The 15,171-nt window shown below is 40.6% G+C and overlaps 2 protein-coding genes across 4 annotated transcripts; both read right to left on the bottom strand.

The window, feature by feature from the left end:
• Positions 1-852: 852 nt before the first annotated feature.
• Positions 853-3,007, bottom strand: mrgbp (MRG/MORF4L binding protein). Its single transcript, XM_077595549.1, has 5 exons — positions 2,751-3,007; positions 2,019-2,140; positions 1,778-1,859; positions 1,632-1,700; positions 853-1,563 (listed from the first exon to the last, which is right to left on the bottom strand). Exons 1-5 carry the CDS (start codon positions 2,890-2,892, stop codon positions 1,358-1,360), a joined length of 621 nt encoding a protein of 206 aa, XP_077451675.1. The 5' UTR covers positions 2,893-3,007; the 3' UTR covers positions 853-1,357.
• A 610-nt stretch (positions 3,008-3,617) lies between these two features.
• Positions 3,618-14,998, bottom strand: hm13 (histocompatibility (minor) 13). 3 transcript variants are annotated; one of them, XM_077601101.1, is made up of 12 exons: positions 14,572-14,992; positions 11,908-11,943; positions 9,500-9,598; positions 8,966-9,048; positions 8,794-8,882; positions 8,623-8,708; positions 8,402-8,527; positions 8,275-8,332; positions 7,842-7,962; positions 7,079-7,181; positions 6,923-7,008; positions 3,618-4,818 (listed from the first exon to the last, which is right to left on the bottom strand). In XM_077601101.1, the coding sequence occupies exons 1-12, from the start codon at positions 14,794-14,796 to the stop codon at positions 4,746-4,748; spliced, it is 1,185 nt and encodes a 394-aa protein (XP_077457227.1). In that variant the 5' UTR covers positions 14,797-14,992; the 3' UTR covers positions 3,618-4,745. The 3 variants fall into 3 exon arrangements, with proteins under 3 accessions (XP_077457227.1, XP_077457236.1, XP_077457246.1); XM_077601110.1 differs by lacking the exon at positions 11,908-11,943; XM_077601120.1 differs by lacking the exons at positions 3,618-4,818; positions 11,908-11,943 and adding an exon at positions 4,840-6,009 and having other exon boundaries at positions 14,572-14,998.
• Positions 14,999-15,171: the final 173 nt, after the last annotated feature.

The following is a 15,171-nucleotide window of genomic DNA, read 5'->3' as shown; positions in this document are numbered from 1 at the left end:
ATTGACGTCCATCGCTGTCTTTTCCCGGGGAAATCACCCCCCTGGCCCGGTTGTAATGTCTGAAAAGCTCCAGTATTTGTATTTAATCAATAAATGCTGCTAGGAAGTGGATTTTACCCCATTTTCGGGCAATGTTTTTCCGTTTCGCGAATGGACGTATCAACCTTCATCGCTGTCATTTTCGCGGGGAAATGATACTCCGGGCCTGGTTCTGATGTCTAAAAAGCTCCAGTATTTGTATTTAATCAATAAATGCTGTTTTCAGCTGGATTTTACCACATTTTCGGGCAATGTTTGCCGGTACGCCATTGACGTTCATCCCTGTCTTTCCCCGGGAAAATCACCCCCCTGGCCCGGTTGTAATGTCTGAAAAGCTCCAGTATTGCTGCTAGGAAGTGGATTTTACCCCATTTTTGTGCATTGATTTATTGATTATTTCTTATGTGTCACAGCTGTAGCTGCAGTCGAGGTTTTATAGCCATAAAATAGTTTTTGAGGGTTGGATTGATTCGTTGAAGGCGCTACGAGAAAATGCACGGACCGCCAATATGTGTGTATATATATATATATATGTATGTGTGTGTATATATGTGTGTGTGTGCATGTGTATATATATATATATATATATATATATATATATATATATATATATATATATATATATATATATATATATATATATATATATATATATATATATATATATATATATATATATATATATATATATATATATATATATATATATATATATTCTGTATATACATTCTCATTCCTCTGCTATTCTTAAATTTTCAATGGAATCTGTGATTCAAATATGACAAGCGAGGATTAAAACCTGGGGGAAAAATAGAGATTAAGATTAGGTTTAATATTTCACAATTGTCAGCCGACAGTGAAACGATTCAGCATACTCCCAAACAGAAGGGATTGCTTCTTGGTACAATCTGTAAATACATTAATAATAAAAAGTAAATTTTAAATATGACATCAATTTCATCAAGAGCATCTGCTTGCCAACACACAATATTTGTAAATGAACCAAAGCTTTTTCTCTCCTTACATCAAAATGTGGCAAAAACCACCGCGAGGCTAATGCTACATACAACTCAGTCATCAGACTAAATTAGCATGCCAGTCATGACGATTCTGCTCCAGGGAATTGGGATGTTGTCCATTTAGAGAGAAAGATGAACTGGCGTTAGCGTGGACCACATCTTCACGCAGCATGACAGTCTTTAACTTCCTGTCAGTTGATCAGACTGGAAAAGCAACTGAGCGTTGACCTCTAGCCGCAAAATGAAGGCCATGAATTGGGGCGCACCAGCCATTTCTTGACACATGGCCAGTCGTTCAGTCATGTACGTCTTCTCTTGGCTCCGCCGGGGCTGGAAGGGTTGGAAGACGAAAGGAGTTTCTCGGCGGCGCGACTCCTCTTTCTCTTCTCCGCTTCCTTCCCGCCACCAACTGCTCCTCCACCTGGGGCCACACCCTCGACCCCGGCTTTCTCTTTGTCGCGTCCTGCGTTTGTCCGCTCTGAGATCTTCAGCGAGGAGTTACTTCCTGATAAAAGCAGGTCATCATTTATGATACAGTGACAAAAGCGAGCACATTCCTTTGACCATCCTTACCTTCTTCATGCATTGTGGGCGGCTCTGGCTCTGGTTCCTCCTTTGGATCCTCCTCCGAGCACAACTTGCCTGAAGAAAAATTCAGTTGAGAGTTGACAAATATTGTTATCAGCAATTGAAAGACCTGTTAGACAAGCCACGCGTACCTTCCTTCACTTCCTGGATGATATCATCGGGCAGAAAGAAACTCTTCTCTGAATTGGGGAAGGGCAGGATCTCCGATTCGTGCTGCAGATGCAAACAAAATTCACACAATCAACCAAAAGAACCAACCATATCAGTAAACACACTTAGAATTCAGCAAACATAAAAAAACAGGACTTTGCTTTGTTTGGACGGACTAATATTTGGTTTTCCATTTATTTGTGCGCACACGTGTGTCCTCACCAGTGCTTGCATGTCATACATGCTTCCGAGATGATCCCAGATGACCGAAGAGGAAATCTGGCGGCCGATATTTTGACTGAATTTGTCCCGGATGCAAATCATGTGAAAGTGTCGGTTCACTCCTGCGCACATACACAAACACATCCTTATTACTCATCTGAATCATTTGTCGACTGAGTAGAGGTTAGTTAACAATGACACCTGTTTGGAACTACATTTCCCATAATCCTTTGCAAAAGTATTATATCTGATGCATTGTGCTCGTTACTTTGAACACTGGATCGTGCTGGTACAATTGCTCAATAATTATTGCGTTGACACAAGCAACGCTCAATTGAAATAGTCCGCTGTTATTGACGATGTTTGAGGTCCAATGTGGTCGATCACTGCGAATAATATTCATAAGCCGTTTTATAACAATTAACTTAAATTAAGCATGAAAAGTTCTGTTTAGAACATTTTGCATGTAAATGACCAGTACGAAGTTTGCCCCGACAGCCAAACAAGCAGTAGTGGCATTAGTTTTTCACTAAAATGAAAGTATAGCATATCAATAGTGGAGGCAAATAATGTATTAAGATAATGTTAAAGTTTAACTTATACATATGTCAACGATGACTATTTTTTAATGTTTAATAAAGAATAACATGCGGAACAATGAGATGTCTATTTCATAAAGGAAGAGCAGCAGGGCTAAGCTAACAATGCCATGCTACTCGCAATGAGCCTTACCGACAGGCTTGTGTCCGATCATGGCGTGGAAGAGGCACACCTCCACTTCATGACTCCACACTACCGACTCTTCGCCGGGTACCAAGGCGGCGTCCGGAGGCTTCTCGTCGGCCTGGGTCTGCGTTACATCGGCCTCCCCCATTGTCCAGATGACTGAAGACGACCGGTTGTGCCGGACGGATGTTTTCTTGCGTCTCAGCCGGAAATGACGACAACCAGGGCGACACTTCCTCTTCGCGGTGCTTAACGTGGCGGGTTACAGACTGCATTGTTGCATTGCCGCCTCCTATTGATCATTTATGCACAACATGGGTCAGAGGTGACCCGGCTGAGTTTTTACGTTCCCTGCAATTAATATATTTGAACATTTAGTATTCAAGGAATTCCTCAACTAACTGGTTTTAATCATTACACATTGTTATTTCCTTTTTTATTCTTTTTTTGCTTTTTGAATGAAAACATATTAAACCACTACCCCTTGGTAAATGGTTGTTCATCTCAATGTGCCCTGCAATTGGCTGGCAACCAATTCAGGGTATTCCCTTTCTACTGACAACAGTTGGCTGGGATAGGCTCCAGCACCCCTGCAACCCTCGTGAGGATAAGCAGTACAGAAAATGAGTGGATATAAGAATTATATAATATAAGTACGTATACTACATTGAGAGTAATATGTGTGTTGTATTGAGACTGAAAGAGCAAAAGCTGATTTAAACTAGATTTAAACTGGCAATTACAGCATAGGTCAATCACAAACTTTCTGTGTGAAGGATTTAATTTAGTTGACAAATAGGTTAGAAGATACACTTTATCGCTTGTTTATGAACACCTGAAGATATGGTGACACCAAGATTTGAAGCAGCACCATGAGTTGACAAATGTATGCTTTTTAATGTACCGACAAACACCAAAAACATTGACATGCAGTCTTTAAACAATAGCTGTACAAGAGCATGATACATTTCCCCTCCTTAGCAACAAGATAGAAAAGTGTAAAGAAAGCAATAACAAAAGGGACCATAAAAGTTGAGTAATGTCAAATTTAGAGTAAATGAAATTAGTGCCACCAGAAACAGCCTGTATCTATTAACCTGAATGGTTTAAAAAAGTGAAATGGCATTTTTTTTTTCAATGCAATGATTCAAATACCAACATTTTATCATATTCAGTTTTTTAGGATGAATCTAGATTAAATTCTGCTGACACAAATTCCAGCACAGGTAATTTTCAATACAGCATTTTCAAAAATGCTATTAACCAATCAAAACACCAAGCACGATTAAATTTAAAAAAACTGTTGAAATAAGGTTTTATTGTGAAACACCATTTGACCTTCCCTTTAATCTCACAGCAATGAAGCTAAAAAAAAAGACAATCCTAAACCGAGGGGAAAAAACAGAAGAAAACAAACATGGAAAAATATGTGATGACTTTCAACCCTGATGCCATCAACATTCACATCCAAGATTACAGATGAGGGGAGGGGCTTGTCATGCTTTCGTGAATTGAAAATCAACGATAAAATAAATTATATTAAATGCTGGAACAGCCCTTGGAAAGCAATTCATGACCACGTGACAAAATTTCATGTTTGGAATTGTAATCATTACAATACTAATGAGTGGAAGGCACATAAAAATTGTGTCTGTTTTTGTTGTCCAAAAGATTGATTAGTAAGAATTAAAAGTCCAATTTCTTCATCATACCTAAATAAAAAAAAGTTCTGAATCTTTAGCAAACTTAAATGTATTAAAATATCCCTCCCTGTCTCTATCCATCGTGAGATAATGGCCATTGCTTGTGAGAAGTCCCTGCCCCCATCTCCTCATCCTTGCATCCTAACGATGGTTGTAGGCTCCTGGTTCCCCAGCCCTCCGCTGACAATAAAGGTCCAGAATGAAAAGTGATCAAGAGTTTGGCAAATAATTAGATGTGGTGGGCGGGGCCTGGCAAAATGTGGGTGTTTGCAAGCCAGGTGGGGTCAGTGAATGGATGCTATTGGTCCTTCTTCAGTGTTTCTGACGAGTCATCTTTAGCTAGCACCTCCTCCTCACAGGACTCCTCATACCTGGAGGAGAACAGATGATGATGCCGGACATGTCGGTGACATTAACACAAGCCATAATGTACCAGTAGACGACTTATGGTAAATGCTAACACCTGAAGGGAAATATTTAATACCCAGCATTAATATTGAAAAAGGAGACAATGAAATAAATCCAGTGGACGAGTGGTTAGCGCATTGGCCTCTCAGTTCTGGGATCGAGTGTTCGATCATCGATTTGGATCTTCCTGTGTGGAGTATGCATGTTCACCCCAGGCTTCCATGGGTTGTCTCCAAGTACTCCGGTTTCCTCCCACATCCCCAAAGCATGCATGGTAGGCTGGTTGAACACTCTAAATTGCCCCTAGCTATGCGTGTGAGCATGAAAGGTTGTCAGTGTCCTTGTGTCTTGCATTTGGCTGTCCAACAAGTTAGGATGTTCCCCACCTGGTGCCCATAGTTGGCTGTAATAGAGTCCAGTGCACACAAATTAATGAAATATAGTAAAAAGTGCCTTGGGCAAAAAAGTGTTTGGCTTGGAGCATGTCATTATTGGAGTTCTTTCAGGAAAAACGAACAGACGATTTAAAGCTCCTGCATACCTGTCAACCTCGGCTAATCGCTCGCCTTATTAATGATTGCAATTCCCCTTGTTAAGTGATAATAAACCGTGCAAATATAACGCAGCAGATATTTACTCACATAGGGCACACTTAAAAGTTTTCCCCAAAGTTAACGGGTGCCCAATCAGTCGGTGCGCCTTTTGTATGCACTAAATTCAACAGTCTGTAGATGTCGCTGTGTGACGCTGACAGATTGACTGTCTGGGTACATTGCTTGCTGACGCGCTATATTAATATAGAGAAAAAGACGGCAGTGACTGACGGGCGTGCGCATATCAATAGAAATGGGTAAGACGAGATCGCTTTTACAAAAAAAACTTTTTTTTCTTCCTGTACAAAAGCTGTCAAAAAATTTATAAAATACGGGAAAAATGTATAAGTTGACAGGTATGCTCATATTACTACAAACCGAAGTGAGAAATCAGGACGGGCCATCAACATGGCGGCGGGCAGTCTACGATGCCGGTGGGAGGAGTCTGTCGCCATAGAGAACACATCCATGGAAGTAGCAATGCTGGCAGGGGAGCCACTGGTGGTTGGGAAGGAAGTAAGCCTGGGAGAGGCTGGAAGAACACCTTCGGATGACTCATAGCTAAGTGCCTCGAAGGGTGGGAAAGAAGGTAAAGTGGAAAAGTGACCAAGAAGTAAGTGTAGAAAAAAAAATCAGAAAGGAGACCAGGCATTGAAAGAATGATAGTTTCAAGATAACAAAAACAGCAAAGTTTCTACAAATGCATGCCAGCAAGACAGACTAGAGGGGTGTCTAGGTATACTTAGTGTCGAGAGTGTTTTCGCATGTCAACTTAGTTTACAGAAAGTAGATCGACATTGAGGATGGAGACAAGAAAAAAGAGAAAAAAGTGTATAGTATAAAACAATAGGGATGCAAAAAAGGGCAGGAAGATGGTGTCTCTTTCCGTGGTGTTCTCAGTTTGCAGCGTTGGGTTCTTGAACAACCCTTTGGGTTCCGAATGACTAATGTGAATAAAGCACGTCACGGAAGACTGTTTGACAGGGTAGGGCGGGTCTTACTAGTAGGCATACTAATCAGACACACACACAAACCCAGTTAACGCACAGTCACACGCAAAACTCGTCTAAACAAAAACACGCTCGCTGTAATGGACGTGTGGATCATACTGAGAGTGGAGGCTTTTCAGGGTGGGAAAAAAAAAACAGGACTGGGGTGCTGGAGCCTATCCCACCCAATTATAGGCACCAGGCAGGAGACACCCTGAATTGGTGGGCAGCCAAATCATATTTTATAATTTTTTTAAAAGTCAAGTAACAGTTACTTTCAGAATTGAGTAACTGGTAATTTCATTACTTCCTCAGAAAAGTAACAATAACTATAACTTTTTACTTTTCAAAAGGTAACTCGAACAACACCGGTCCTATCAATTAATAAATTGCTTGTGTTTACTGATACTTTCTGCCAAGCCAACCGCGGGGGCTCGGATTGCTCCTGCCACGATCATATGTTTGTACTTGTCACATTTACTCACCTGAACATCTCTGTAAATTCTCCTTTGCAGAGGGCCACCAAAACTGGGAGGCCGACACAGGCAGGCACCAGGTAGAGCAGAGCGGGCTGACCACACACAAAAACACGGGTGAGCGACACTCCAAGGGGAGATTTAGTCTAATTCTTAACTTCTCACCTGTGCATGTTTGAAAGTATGCATGATAAAGATGGTGAGGCCCAGCCCCAAGATGTAAGCCAGGAAGCTGGAGTAGAAGTATGTCCTACTGTTCTTCTTCAGGCTGTAGTCAAAGAATAAGAACAATAGCAATAAAAGTAGAAGTGGAAGATGAAAAGGAAAGAATGAGTAAATGATAATCAAATATGTGAAAGTAAAAATAAAAAGAGAATTTGACCAAGTACAAGGAGACAAAGGGACCTTATTAACAATCCAATAAAATAAGTGATAGAAGAAACATATTTTGTTCATAGTAAATGTAAACTTTGAAACATGCAATTTAAGAAAGAATGATCGAATTTTCATTTATTTAAAAAGACGTCCTTTAGAGCGTGGGTTAGGGGGTTATCCCTTCCAGTAAGAATACATAGACTACTTGAAAAAGCAGAATAGATCGCAAAATGAGGAATGTAAAGCTCCAAAAAATTGAAATAATTTGAAGACAAGCATGCAGAAGTAGAACAGGCAGGGGGGGGCCACACGTGGAACAAGTACTATGCGAAGAAAGAAAGGAAAAAGAGGAGATAAGGAGGAAAATTCATTAAGAAACAAGTACAAGGAGCAACAATTAACATCAGAAAATATGGCATGAGATCAAAAAGAAGGACAAGTAAAATTAGAAGTTGCAAATGTAGGGAAAAAAAGTAGAAGAAATGACACAATCAGGCGAGAGAACAGGACCAGAAGCAAACGTGATGGCAAGGATCCCCCTCCTAATCATTACCTGACGTCAAACCGCAGCAGGAGTGCGATGAAGATGCCTGGGATGACAATGTCACCTAGACCCAGCATGGCGAAGTTGCTGGCTTCAAGACCTTTCTCCAACAGGTCCTGAGGAAACACCACTGCCCGGAGGAGAGAAGGAGATCAGGATGCTGTTACTATTTAGTCAGTAAGCTGGGAAGTGATCTGAAGATTGACATCACTTGTCAACCTCTTTTGACCACCTTGTTAAAATAATAGTTTTCTGGCAGTAATCCTGTTTTATGCAAATATATCACTGCTCACCAAACCCAAACCCCCCACCCCACCCCACACACACCTTTATGTGGGGGATTGCACCTCGCAGTGGTATATTAGCATTACAGACAACGAATTGCACCATTGTAGCCATGCAATCAGAAAATAAACGTCAACTAAGCATAATCAATACTCACGCTTGATTGGTGCCTCAAACGACTTGGCAACTGTCACCATGACATTGGTCCCAAATACCTGAGAAGATCAGGGGGTGAGCACCATCATCAACTGTCAGTTTATATTTCGGATGATGTCGGTGCTTACCCAGAAAATGTCATAGACAAACAACCCCCCCAAGAGGATGCATCCAGTACTGACGTTGTTCAGATGCAGAAGTTCCACCCCATTGAGTGCAAAGGCCAGGCCAAAGAGATTGTTTGCGATCCAGTGCTGCAAGGCCGCAACAGTGAGACGTGTTAATGACCGTCCACACGTACAGGACGATACACTTCGAGTGCGTAAGATCATGCCCTGGTGTTCAATACCTTTTTCAGAACGTACCACACGCCCACCACACCGCTGGCAAGCAAACATACCAGGGTGTTGGTGTCAAACTCATAGTTGATGATATCTGCAGAGAAAAAACAACAACATTTGACACCCAGGGTGGGCTGGGCAGAGGAAAAAAAGGAAGGCACGCATTTGCTTTGCCTCACCTTCTTTGGCCTCAGCAACCCCCTGTGTGAAGAGCAGCTGGTACTGCTTGTTTGGTATCGAAGCTGGAAAAACCCTGGACAGCAGAGGACTTAGACACAAAAAAAAAAAAAAGAGTTAACACCTTTTACCGACACCAAGGTGTTTTTGAATGCTCAATGTATCTCAACTTACCTCAATGTATGAGACAGCGCCAGCACGCCAAGCACGAAAAAGTAGACCGAAAGAAGTAGGTTTATGTACTCTTGAGAAAACACCTGCAATAGACAATATTCTTAATACAGTAATACCTCACCTTACGAAAATCCCAACTAACCAACAATCCAAGTTATTAAACACTCTTGCGTTAAAAAGAAAGTGATTCCCGGTGTGAATTAAAAGAAGAAGGGGCCTCTGTTATCAATAGAAGTAAAACAGGAGGCGATTAAAAAAAATATACAAGTTGCATGCGGTTGAGTGATGTGACAAAGGAATATATATGGCCGAGACCCTTCTACCAATTTTAGCGGTGTCAAGTTGTGTGTTTACATGTGGAGCGTAAATACAGGGTGTAACACGTGCGTGAGTAAGTACTAGTTTTATCTATCCATCTATCTACCTATCATGAAACCTTTTGATACCCCTATGTTCTTGTCATCAAATGTCTTTAGATTTTTACAATCTAATGGGTAACACGAGCCCAGCGTACATCAGAACCGGCAAGCTCACCTTGAAGAAAAGGTAAAGTCCAAAGAGAGTACAGCTGGCGATAATGGGGAATCTGGCTGCATCTCGACTGGTGATGGTCTCTGGCATGTCTGATGCATTCTGTGGACAACAGTAGGAGTACGTAATTACATTGATTTGGGAGCATGGAGTAAAGGGAAGAGCAAATGAGAACAGGGCATACTATATCATACATATTTAAAGATATCTAGGGGTTGTAAAAAAGCGTAAGACCTTGAACAAGTACAGCCTCTCAGAGAAGGGAATCTTTTCAAAACTCACAGCATTTCATTTTTCTAATGTGTAGTAGTGGAGAAAAATGTGAAAACCCATCTTTTAAAGAAACATATGTAATCAAAGATGTCTCAACCATTATATGTGCAAAAATTATTTGGCGCACACCTTTAAGCTATTTATGGGCGCAAAAAAAGTTTTTGTTTGTGCTTATTTGTTTACATTGAGGGAACAAAAATGGCAAACGTGACTCAATGTGACATTTTCAACAACTGATGCTGAGCCAAATATGCCTACATATTCATATCTAACTAACTAAAAAACAAAGCAGAAATTGACAGCAGTTAGTCAGAATACAGACCCTATTTTTTTTAAATATTGAATATCATGAAAAAAGTTCATTTCCTATTTCCATAAATCCATTCAAATGTTTAATAGATAATAGGCCCACAATGCAAACAATGTAAAATATTAATTTTAATCTATTTTGGGGTTCCAGCTCATAAAACCCACGAAAATAGGATTTAAAAAATAAAAATAAAATGGAAAACATGAAAATGCCCCCAGTTTTGCAGGGCATTGATTTTTAAACTGAGTGGCATCTTCTAAACCAGGGGTGGGCAAACTATTCCACAAAGGGCTATTACAAAAAGTGGATGCAGGTTTTCATTCCTAGCCATCAAGAGGACAGCGTTTCACCAAACTGGTATCTTACGAGAGCAATTATTGGATTGCAGACAGGTGAGTCTTGTTTCCGCAGAAACCTCATTGGTTAAACAGTCTGTGCTGGATTGGTTGGAGCACAAACCTCTACCTTGAGGACCGGTTTCGCCACCCCTGTACTAAAGTCGAAGTATTTGCATAGGTTACTTGAGATGCCATTCAATTGCTTCAGTATGGTTGAATTGACTCAGTTTGGTTCGTAATGGGGAACTTCCGGATTCACAACTGCCCAAACAACAGAACATTAATCACACCCTCCATTAGATGGGTAAGCCACCAACGTTCATAGCCAATGAGGCTGCTTGTTCGCAGAATGCTTTGTCTAAGCATATGAATGGAAAGTCTAACCAATGGGCAAATGTGGCAAGTCAACATTGTGGCTTCCTTTGACAAATCAGCATTTAGTCCGTGTGTAATCTGATTGGTAGTACAAGGCTCATGCTAACATTATCTCACAATATGGTAATACAATTATTGATACAGGTCTCTGTAAATCAATCTAAGATACAAATATTAAAGACCAAGTACATATTTGTATTTGGAGGGGAAAATAATGTTGAATGTTTCACTGTTAGTGACACAAACTGTCAAAAACTGGCTTCCCCACAGACTGAGAATATTTCAGTGCAACATTTTTGTAAACCAAGTATGTAGTCTCAACAGGAATTTATTGTAATATTCTTGTGAACTTATCACCTTTTTAGGGAAAGACCTGACTCCAACACAATGGCTTAATGTTAATTCTTATTCTTAATGTTAAATCTTAATGCTGTTCCTCCAAAGCTGGGTTGCAAAGCGAAGAGCTTGAGAATTTGGGCAAAAGTCTTGAGAAGATGTAGCAAGAAGTCATGGGATGGCAATAGTGCAGATAAGACCGGGAAGTCGCAATTACATAGTAGCAATTATTACATCAACGAAAACCAAGCAACGTCTGACTGTAACTACATAAATGTGATTGGCTGGCAGACTGACTGACTGATGATGGACTGCATTTAGCTGAGCTTATTTGAATATCTATTAACTGCTGAGGGAAAAACTGATTCATACACGTTTGACAAAAAGGCAAAGTGAAAGTGTCATATCTTTCAACAAAACGGCAAGCAAATTGTGATGTCATTGCGGGGTCGCATGACATTTTGATTGTTCGAATACTTTTCTTAATCCTTTCTCTCTGGTTATGGGGTAAGACCAAAAAGAAGGTCTGCGCTCAGGAATTGGTATTGAAGTATCAGTTGAGGAATTTTGTCACATCAACATGAAGACCAAATTAACAGTTTTATAAGTCGATGAAAGGAAGGAAACAAATGTGATACAAGTTGTCATGCAGGCAACAAAATTAGGGTTCGTCACGGTGGCGTATTGGTGCTGTAATTATTCCTTACTATCACAAGCACGCAACCACAAAGTATGTAGTGTATGTTTACGTGCACACAAACAGCGTCTCTCATACTCACTCGGAACCCTGACCCGTATGCTTTTTCTCCGAGATCCTACAGACAAGACAGATGTAAACGGAAAAGACAGAAAGAAAAAACAGCATCAGGACTGAATCCAATTAGTCAGGCAGAAAAAAAACACACTTGATTGTTCATTAAGAAGCAAAGGTGGAGGCGATATGATCATCTGATAAATGCAATATTGATTCAATTCAAATCTCCCTGTATGTTCCCCTTTGTGGATTTTGGCGTTGGATAACTTTGGTAATATAAAAGATGGAAATGCTGATTAATGGAACAGTTTGTAAACACCCTAAAGCAAGCCTTTTGCTTACATTAGTATTGCAGCTGGTTAACCCTCTAAGTTGCTGTGTGTGCTCTGATGTTTAATATATTTTTCAACAGTGAAAATACCTGCATCCAGCACTTACAGTATGAATTCTTGTTATCGGAACTTATTAGTTTTAATTATTGATTTGACACTGAAAACTTAAGTTTGTTGAAAACGAACACGGTTAAAATATTGATGTATTAATTCGTATGATAAAGGAATAGTACTTAATAACAGTTTTTTAATAATTTGGATCAAAATAATTGGAATTGTGATTTGGGGTATAATTGTGCGGTCCTAACGTCAACAAAATTAGCTTGTCCTTATTGTCGATGACAAAAATGTTAACACGTTTCCTCTTGAATGGTCTTGCTGACAAAAAGTTTCCACTCAAAATCTGACGGAAAATGGCACCTTTCATTCTGTCCTATACACGGACGGATCAGTTGTCCTGGCCCCTTTTCAGAGAAACAGTCCCAGAGCATGATGTTCACAATTCCAAGTTCTTTGTGGAAAACTGGGAAGCTGTGTCCTCCAAATTAAAGAGGGCAAGGACAACTGAAGTTGTTATTAGTGCTGAGCTCAGTAGAAAGCATCTGTGACAATATGTTGCAGGAGTGCGTGCAGCATGGGCAGATTGCAAATCTGGAAAGGCACCGCTTTTTACGCTGAAAGGTAAATTCATGTGCTAGAACGGTGTTTACGGAAACCGTTTTTGAGCTGCGGCACGCTATTTGCATTGCAAAAATCTCAAGGCACACCACCAGCGGAAAATCTAATTTAAAACTGTCACTTATATTTTCAATGTGAAGTCATTCCCATCAGCACTTCATCAACAGGAATCAAAGAAACACACAAATAATCCAATATCTAATTTTTCACACCGACTTTACGTCTCACAAGTTCCAATTTACGTGATGTAAATATATAGGTAATGTACCTCTTTGATTCTCAATGTTATGACTTACCTCACAAGATTACTTCAGTCTCTTAATATTATGCGAAAAGCTGTTTTGTGGTAACAGACATTACGTCGCCAAAAGTTGATGCATGTGAAACCAATGGCACATGTATGAAACACTGTTCTAGAACATATGCTCCAGGTGATGATTCGGGTATTTAAGTGCCCAGCTTGCAGTCCACATCTTTCACAATTTCACATTTCGTGCATCATAAAGAAAAGGGTGAAACAAAGAAGGCCCAAGTTGAACAGTTAGAGGCCCGTATTATCTCATCGGTCCTTTGCAGACTGTTGTAAGAGGGGATTGCCTCAAATTGCTTAAAATGGCATTGTCCCAACATTTTGGAGATTCATTCATTTATTGTATCACTTAACTATTTGTTTTTAACCCACCAAGGGTTGCAGGGGGTGCTGTAGCCTCTCACAGCCAACTATGGGCAACAGGCCAGGGAATTGGTTGGCAATTTTACCAGCTTACCATGAATGTTTTTGGAATATGGGAGGAAACCAGAGTACCTGGAGAAAACCTACGCAAGCGAGAACATGCAAACGCCACACAGGAAAGTCGAAAACCACCTGGGATTGAACCGTCAATCACAGAACTGTAAGGCCAATGCGCAAACCACTGTCAACGGGCTGCCTTGTTAATCTTATGGAATTCAAAAATCAATATACATCCAGTTGTTTGTTAACCTTGTGGAATTCAGAATCAATATACATACAGCTGTTTTTTAACCTTATGAAATTCAAAATCAATATACAAATAGCTTCTTTGCTAACCTTATGGAATTCAAAATCAATATTACATACAGTTTATTTCAAAATGATATTTTATTAGCTGAACACTTTACCTATGTTCCATTTTGATTGAAAAGCCAAAATCTGTCATTTCGACATAATTGCATTCAATTTTTAATCCCAATTTGTATAGTGTCCCAACCTTTTGGGAATCCGGTTAACTATTCGTTTTTAACGCACCACTTTAAATCTACTAGCCATCGGAGACGTGTTCAAACAAAAACCTCCCCAAGTACACGTCACCCCAAGCTTTTAGTGAGCATCTTAAGATGCAAGGAAGCAACAAAACATAACACATTAAGAACACGGTCAGATCTCGTGTCCGCTCCCCTAAAAATATCGTGTACAAAGGCTAAATAAATAAATGTGACTTGACAAACAAACAAAAGATGACGCCAACAAGCGCCCACTACAACGCGAGACTGGCTAAAGTAAACAATGTGACACAGAGATCCATATATAAATGAATACATGACCTACAATGTGATGAAAAGTACGTTTTATTTCACATCACAACTGCTGACGTAGACTTCCTGAGCTGCCAACTAGCTCGAACGTGAGCCGAGTTAGCCCCAGCTAACATCAGTCTTACCTTGGATTTGGAGCAGGCCACGGAGCGCAGGGCTCCAAAGAAGATGGGCACCAGAGCCATGAGCACCAGGCTACCGTACGCCAAAGCCGTGCCCTCCGGCGTGGCCACGAACTTTGCGGTAACGTTGAGCGCCTCCGTACCGTTGGAGTCGGTGGCGTTCAGGGCGTCCAGTAGCGCGGCGATGGGCTCCGGAGCCGAAGCGATGGCTTTTTCCACCTCAGACATGTCTCGCCGGGGGTGGCGGCTTTTCAAGCAAGGGTGGCGAGGGTCGCTGGATGTGTACTCGGGAAAAGACTGACAGACCGAGGGAGATTTTGCAACCGCTTGCCAGTCATTCGTGGGATGAGACGCCAACAAGCAACCGGTAACCTGCTAAGGCCACGTTTCTTAAAGCAAAGATTTCAACACGTGCCCAGACGTCACACTTTGATGCTATCTGAGAAGAAAACATCACAGTTTATCTTCTTCTCAAGATCGAAATCTTTATTGATCTCTTCTTTATTGTCAGAAACACACGCGGTACTTTGAGTATTTGGCCATATTATATGATATTATCCTCGGTTTCTCAGTGTGTCTGTCAACTCTTTTTTTGTGTACATA

This window comes from Stigmatopora argus, chromosome 1 (assembly GCF_051989625.1).
Source record: "Stigmatopora argus isolate UIUO_Sarg chromosome 1, RoL_Sarg_1.0, whole genome shotgun sequence".
Taxonomy (NCBI): Eukaryota; Metazoa; Chordata; class Actinopteri; order Syngnathiformes; family Syngnathidae; genus Stigmatopora; species Stigmatopora argus.
This window is presented reverse-complemented; position numbering and strand designations above follow the sequence as displayed.

Bases quoted from the DNA above. Each gene is read 5' to 3' on its own strand.
- mrgbp (XM_077595549.1), bottom strand. From the start codon at position 2,892: ATGGGGGAGGCCGATGTAACGCAGACCCAGGCCGACGAGAAGCCTCCG. The intron at 2,141-2,750 runs GTAAGGCTCATT...GTATGTGCGCAG, and splicing joins GATCGGACACAAGCCTGTCG to GAGTGAACCGACACTTTCAC. The intron at 1,564-1,631 runs GTAAGGATGGTC...TGCTTTTATCAG, and splicing joins GCCCACAATGCATGAAGAAG to GAAGTAACTCCTCGCTGAAG.
- hm13 (XM_077601120.1), bottom strand. From the start codon at position 14,796: ATGTCTGAGGTGGAAAAAGCCATCGCTTCGGCTCCGGAGCCCATCGCC. The intron at 9,599-14,571 runs GTAAGACTGATG...TGTTGTCCACAG, and splicing joins TGGCCTGCTCCAAATCCAAG to AATGCATCAGACATGCCAGA. The intron at 8,333-8,401 runs GTAAGCACCGAC...TGATCTTCTCAG, and splicing joins TTGTCTATGACATTTTCTGG to GTATTTGGGACCAATGTCAT.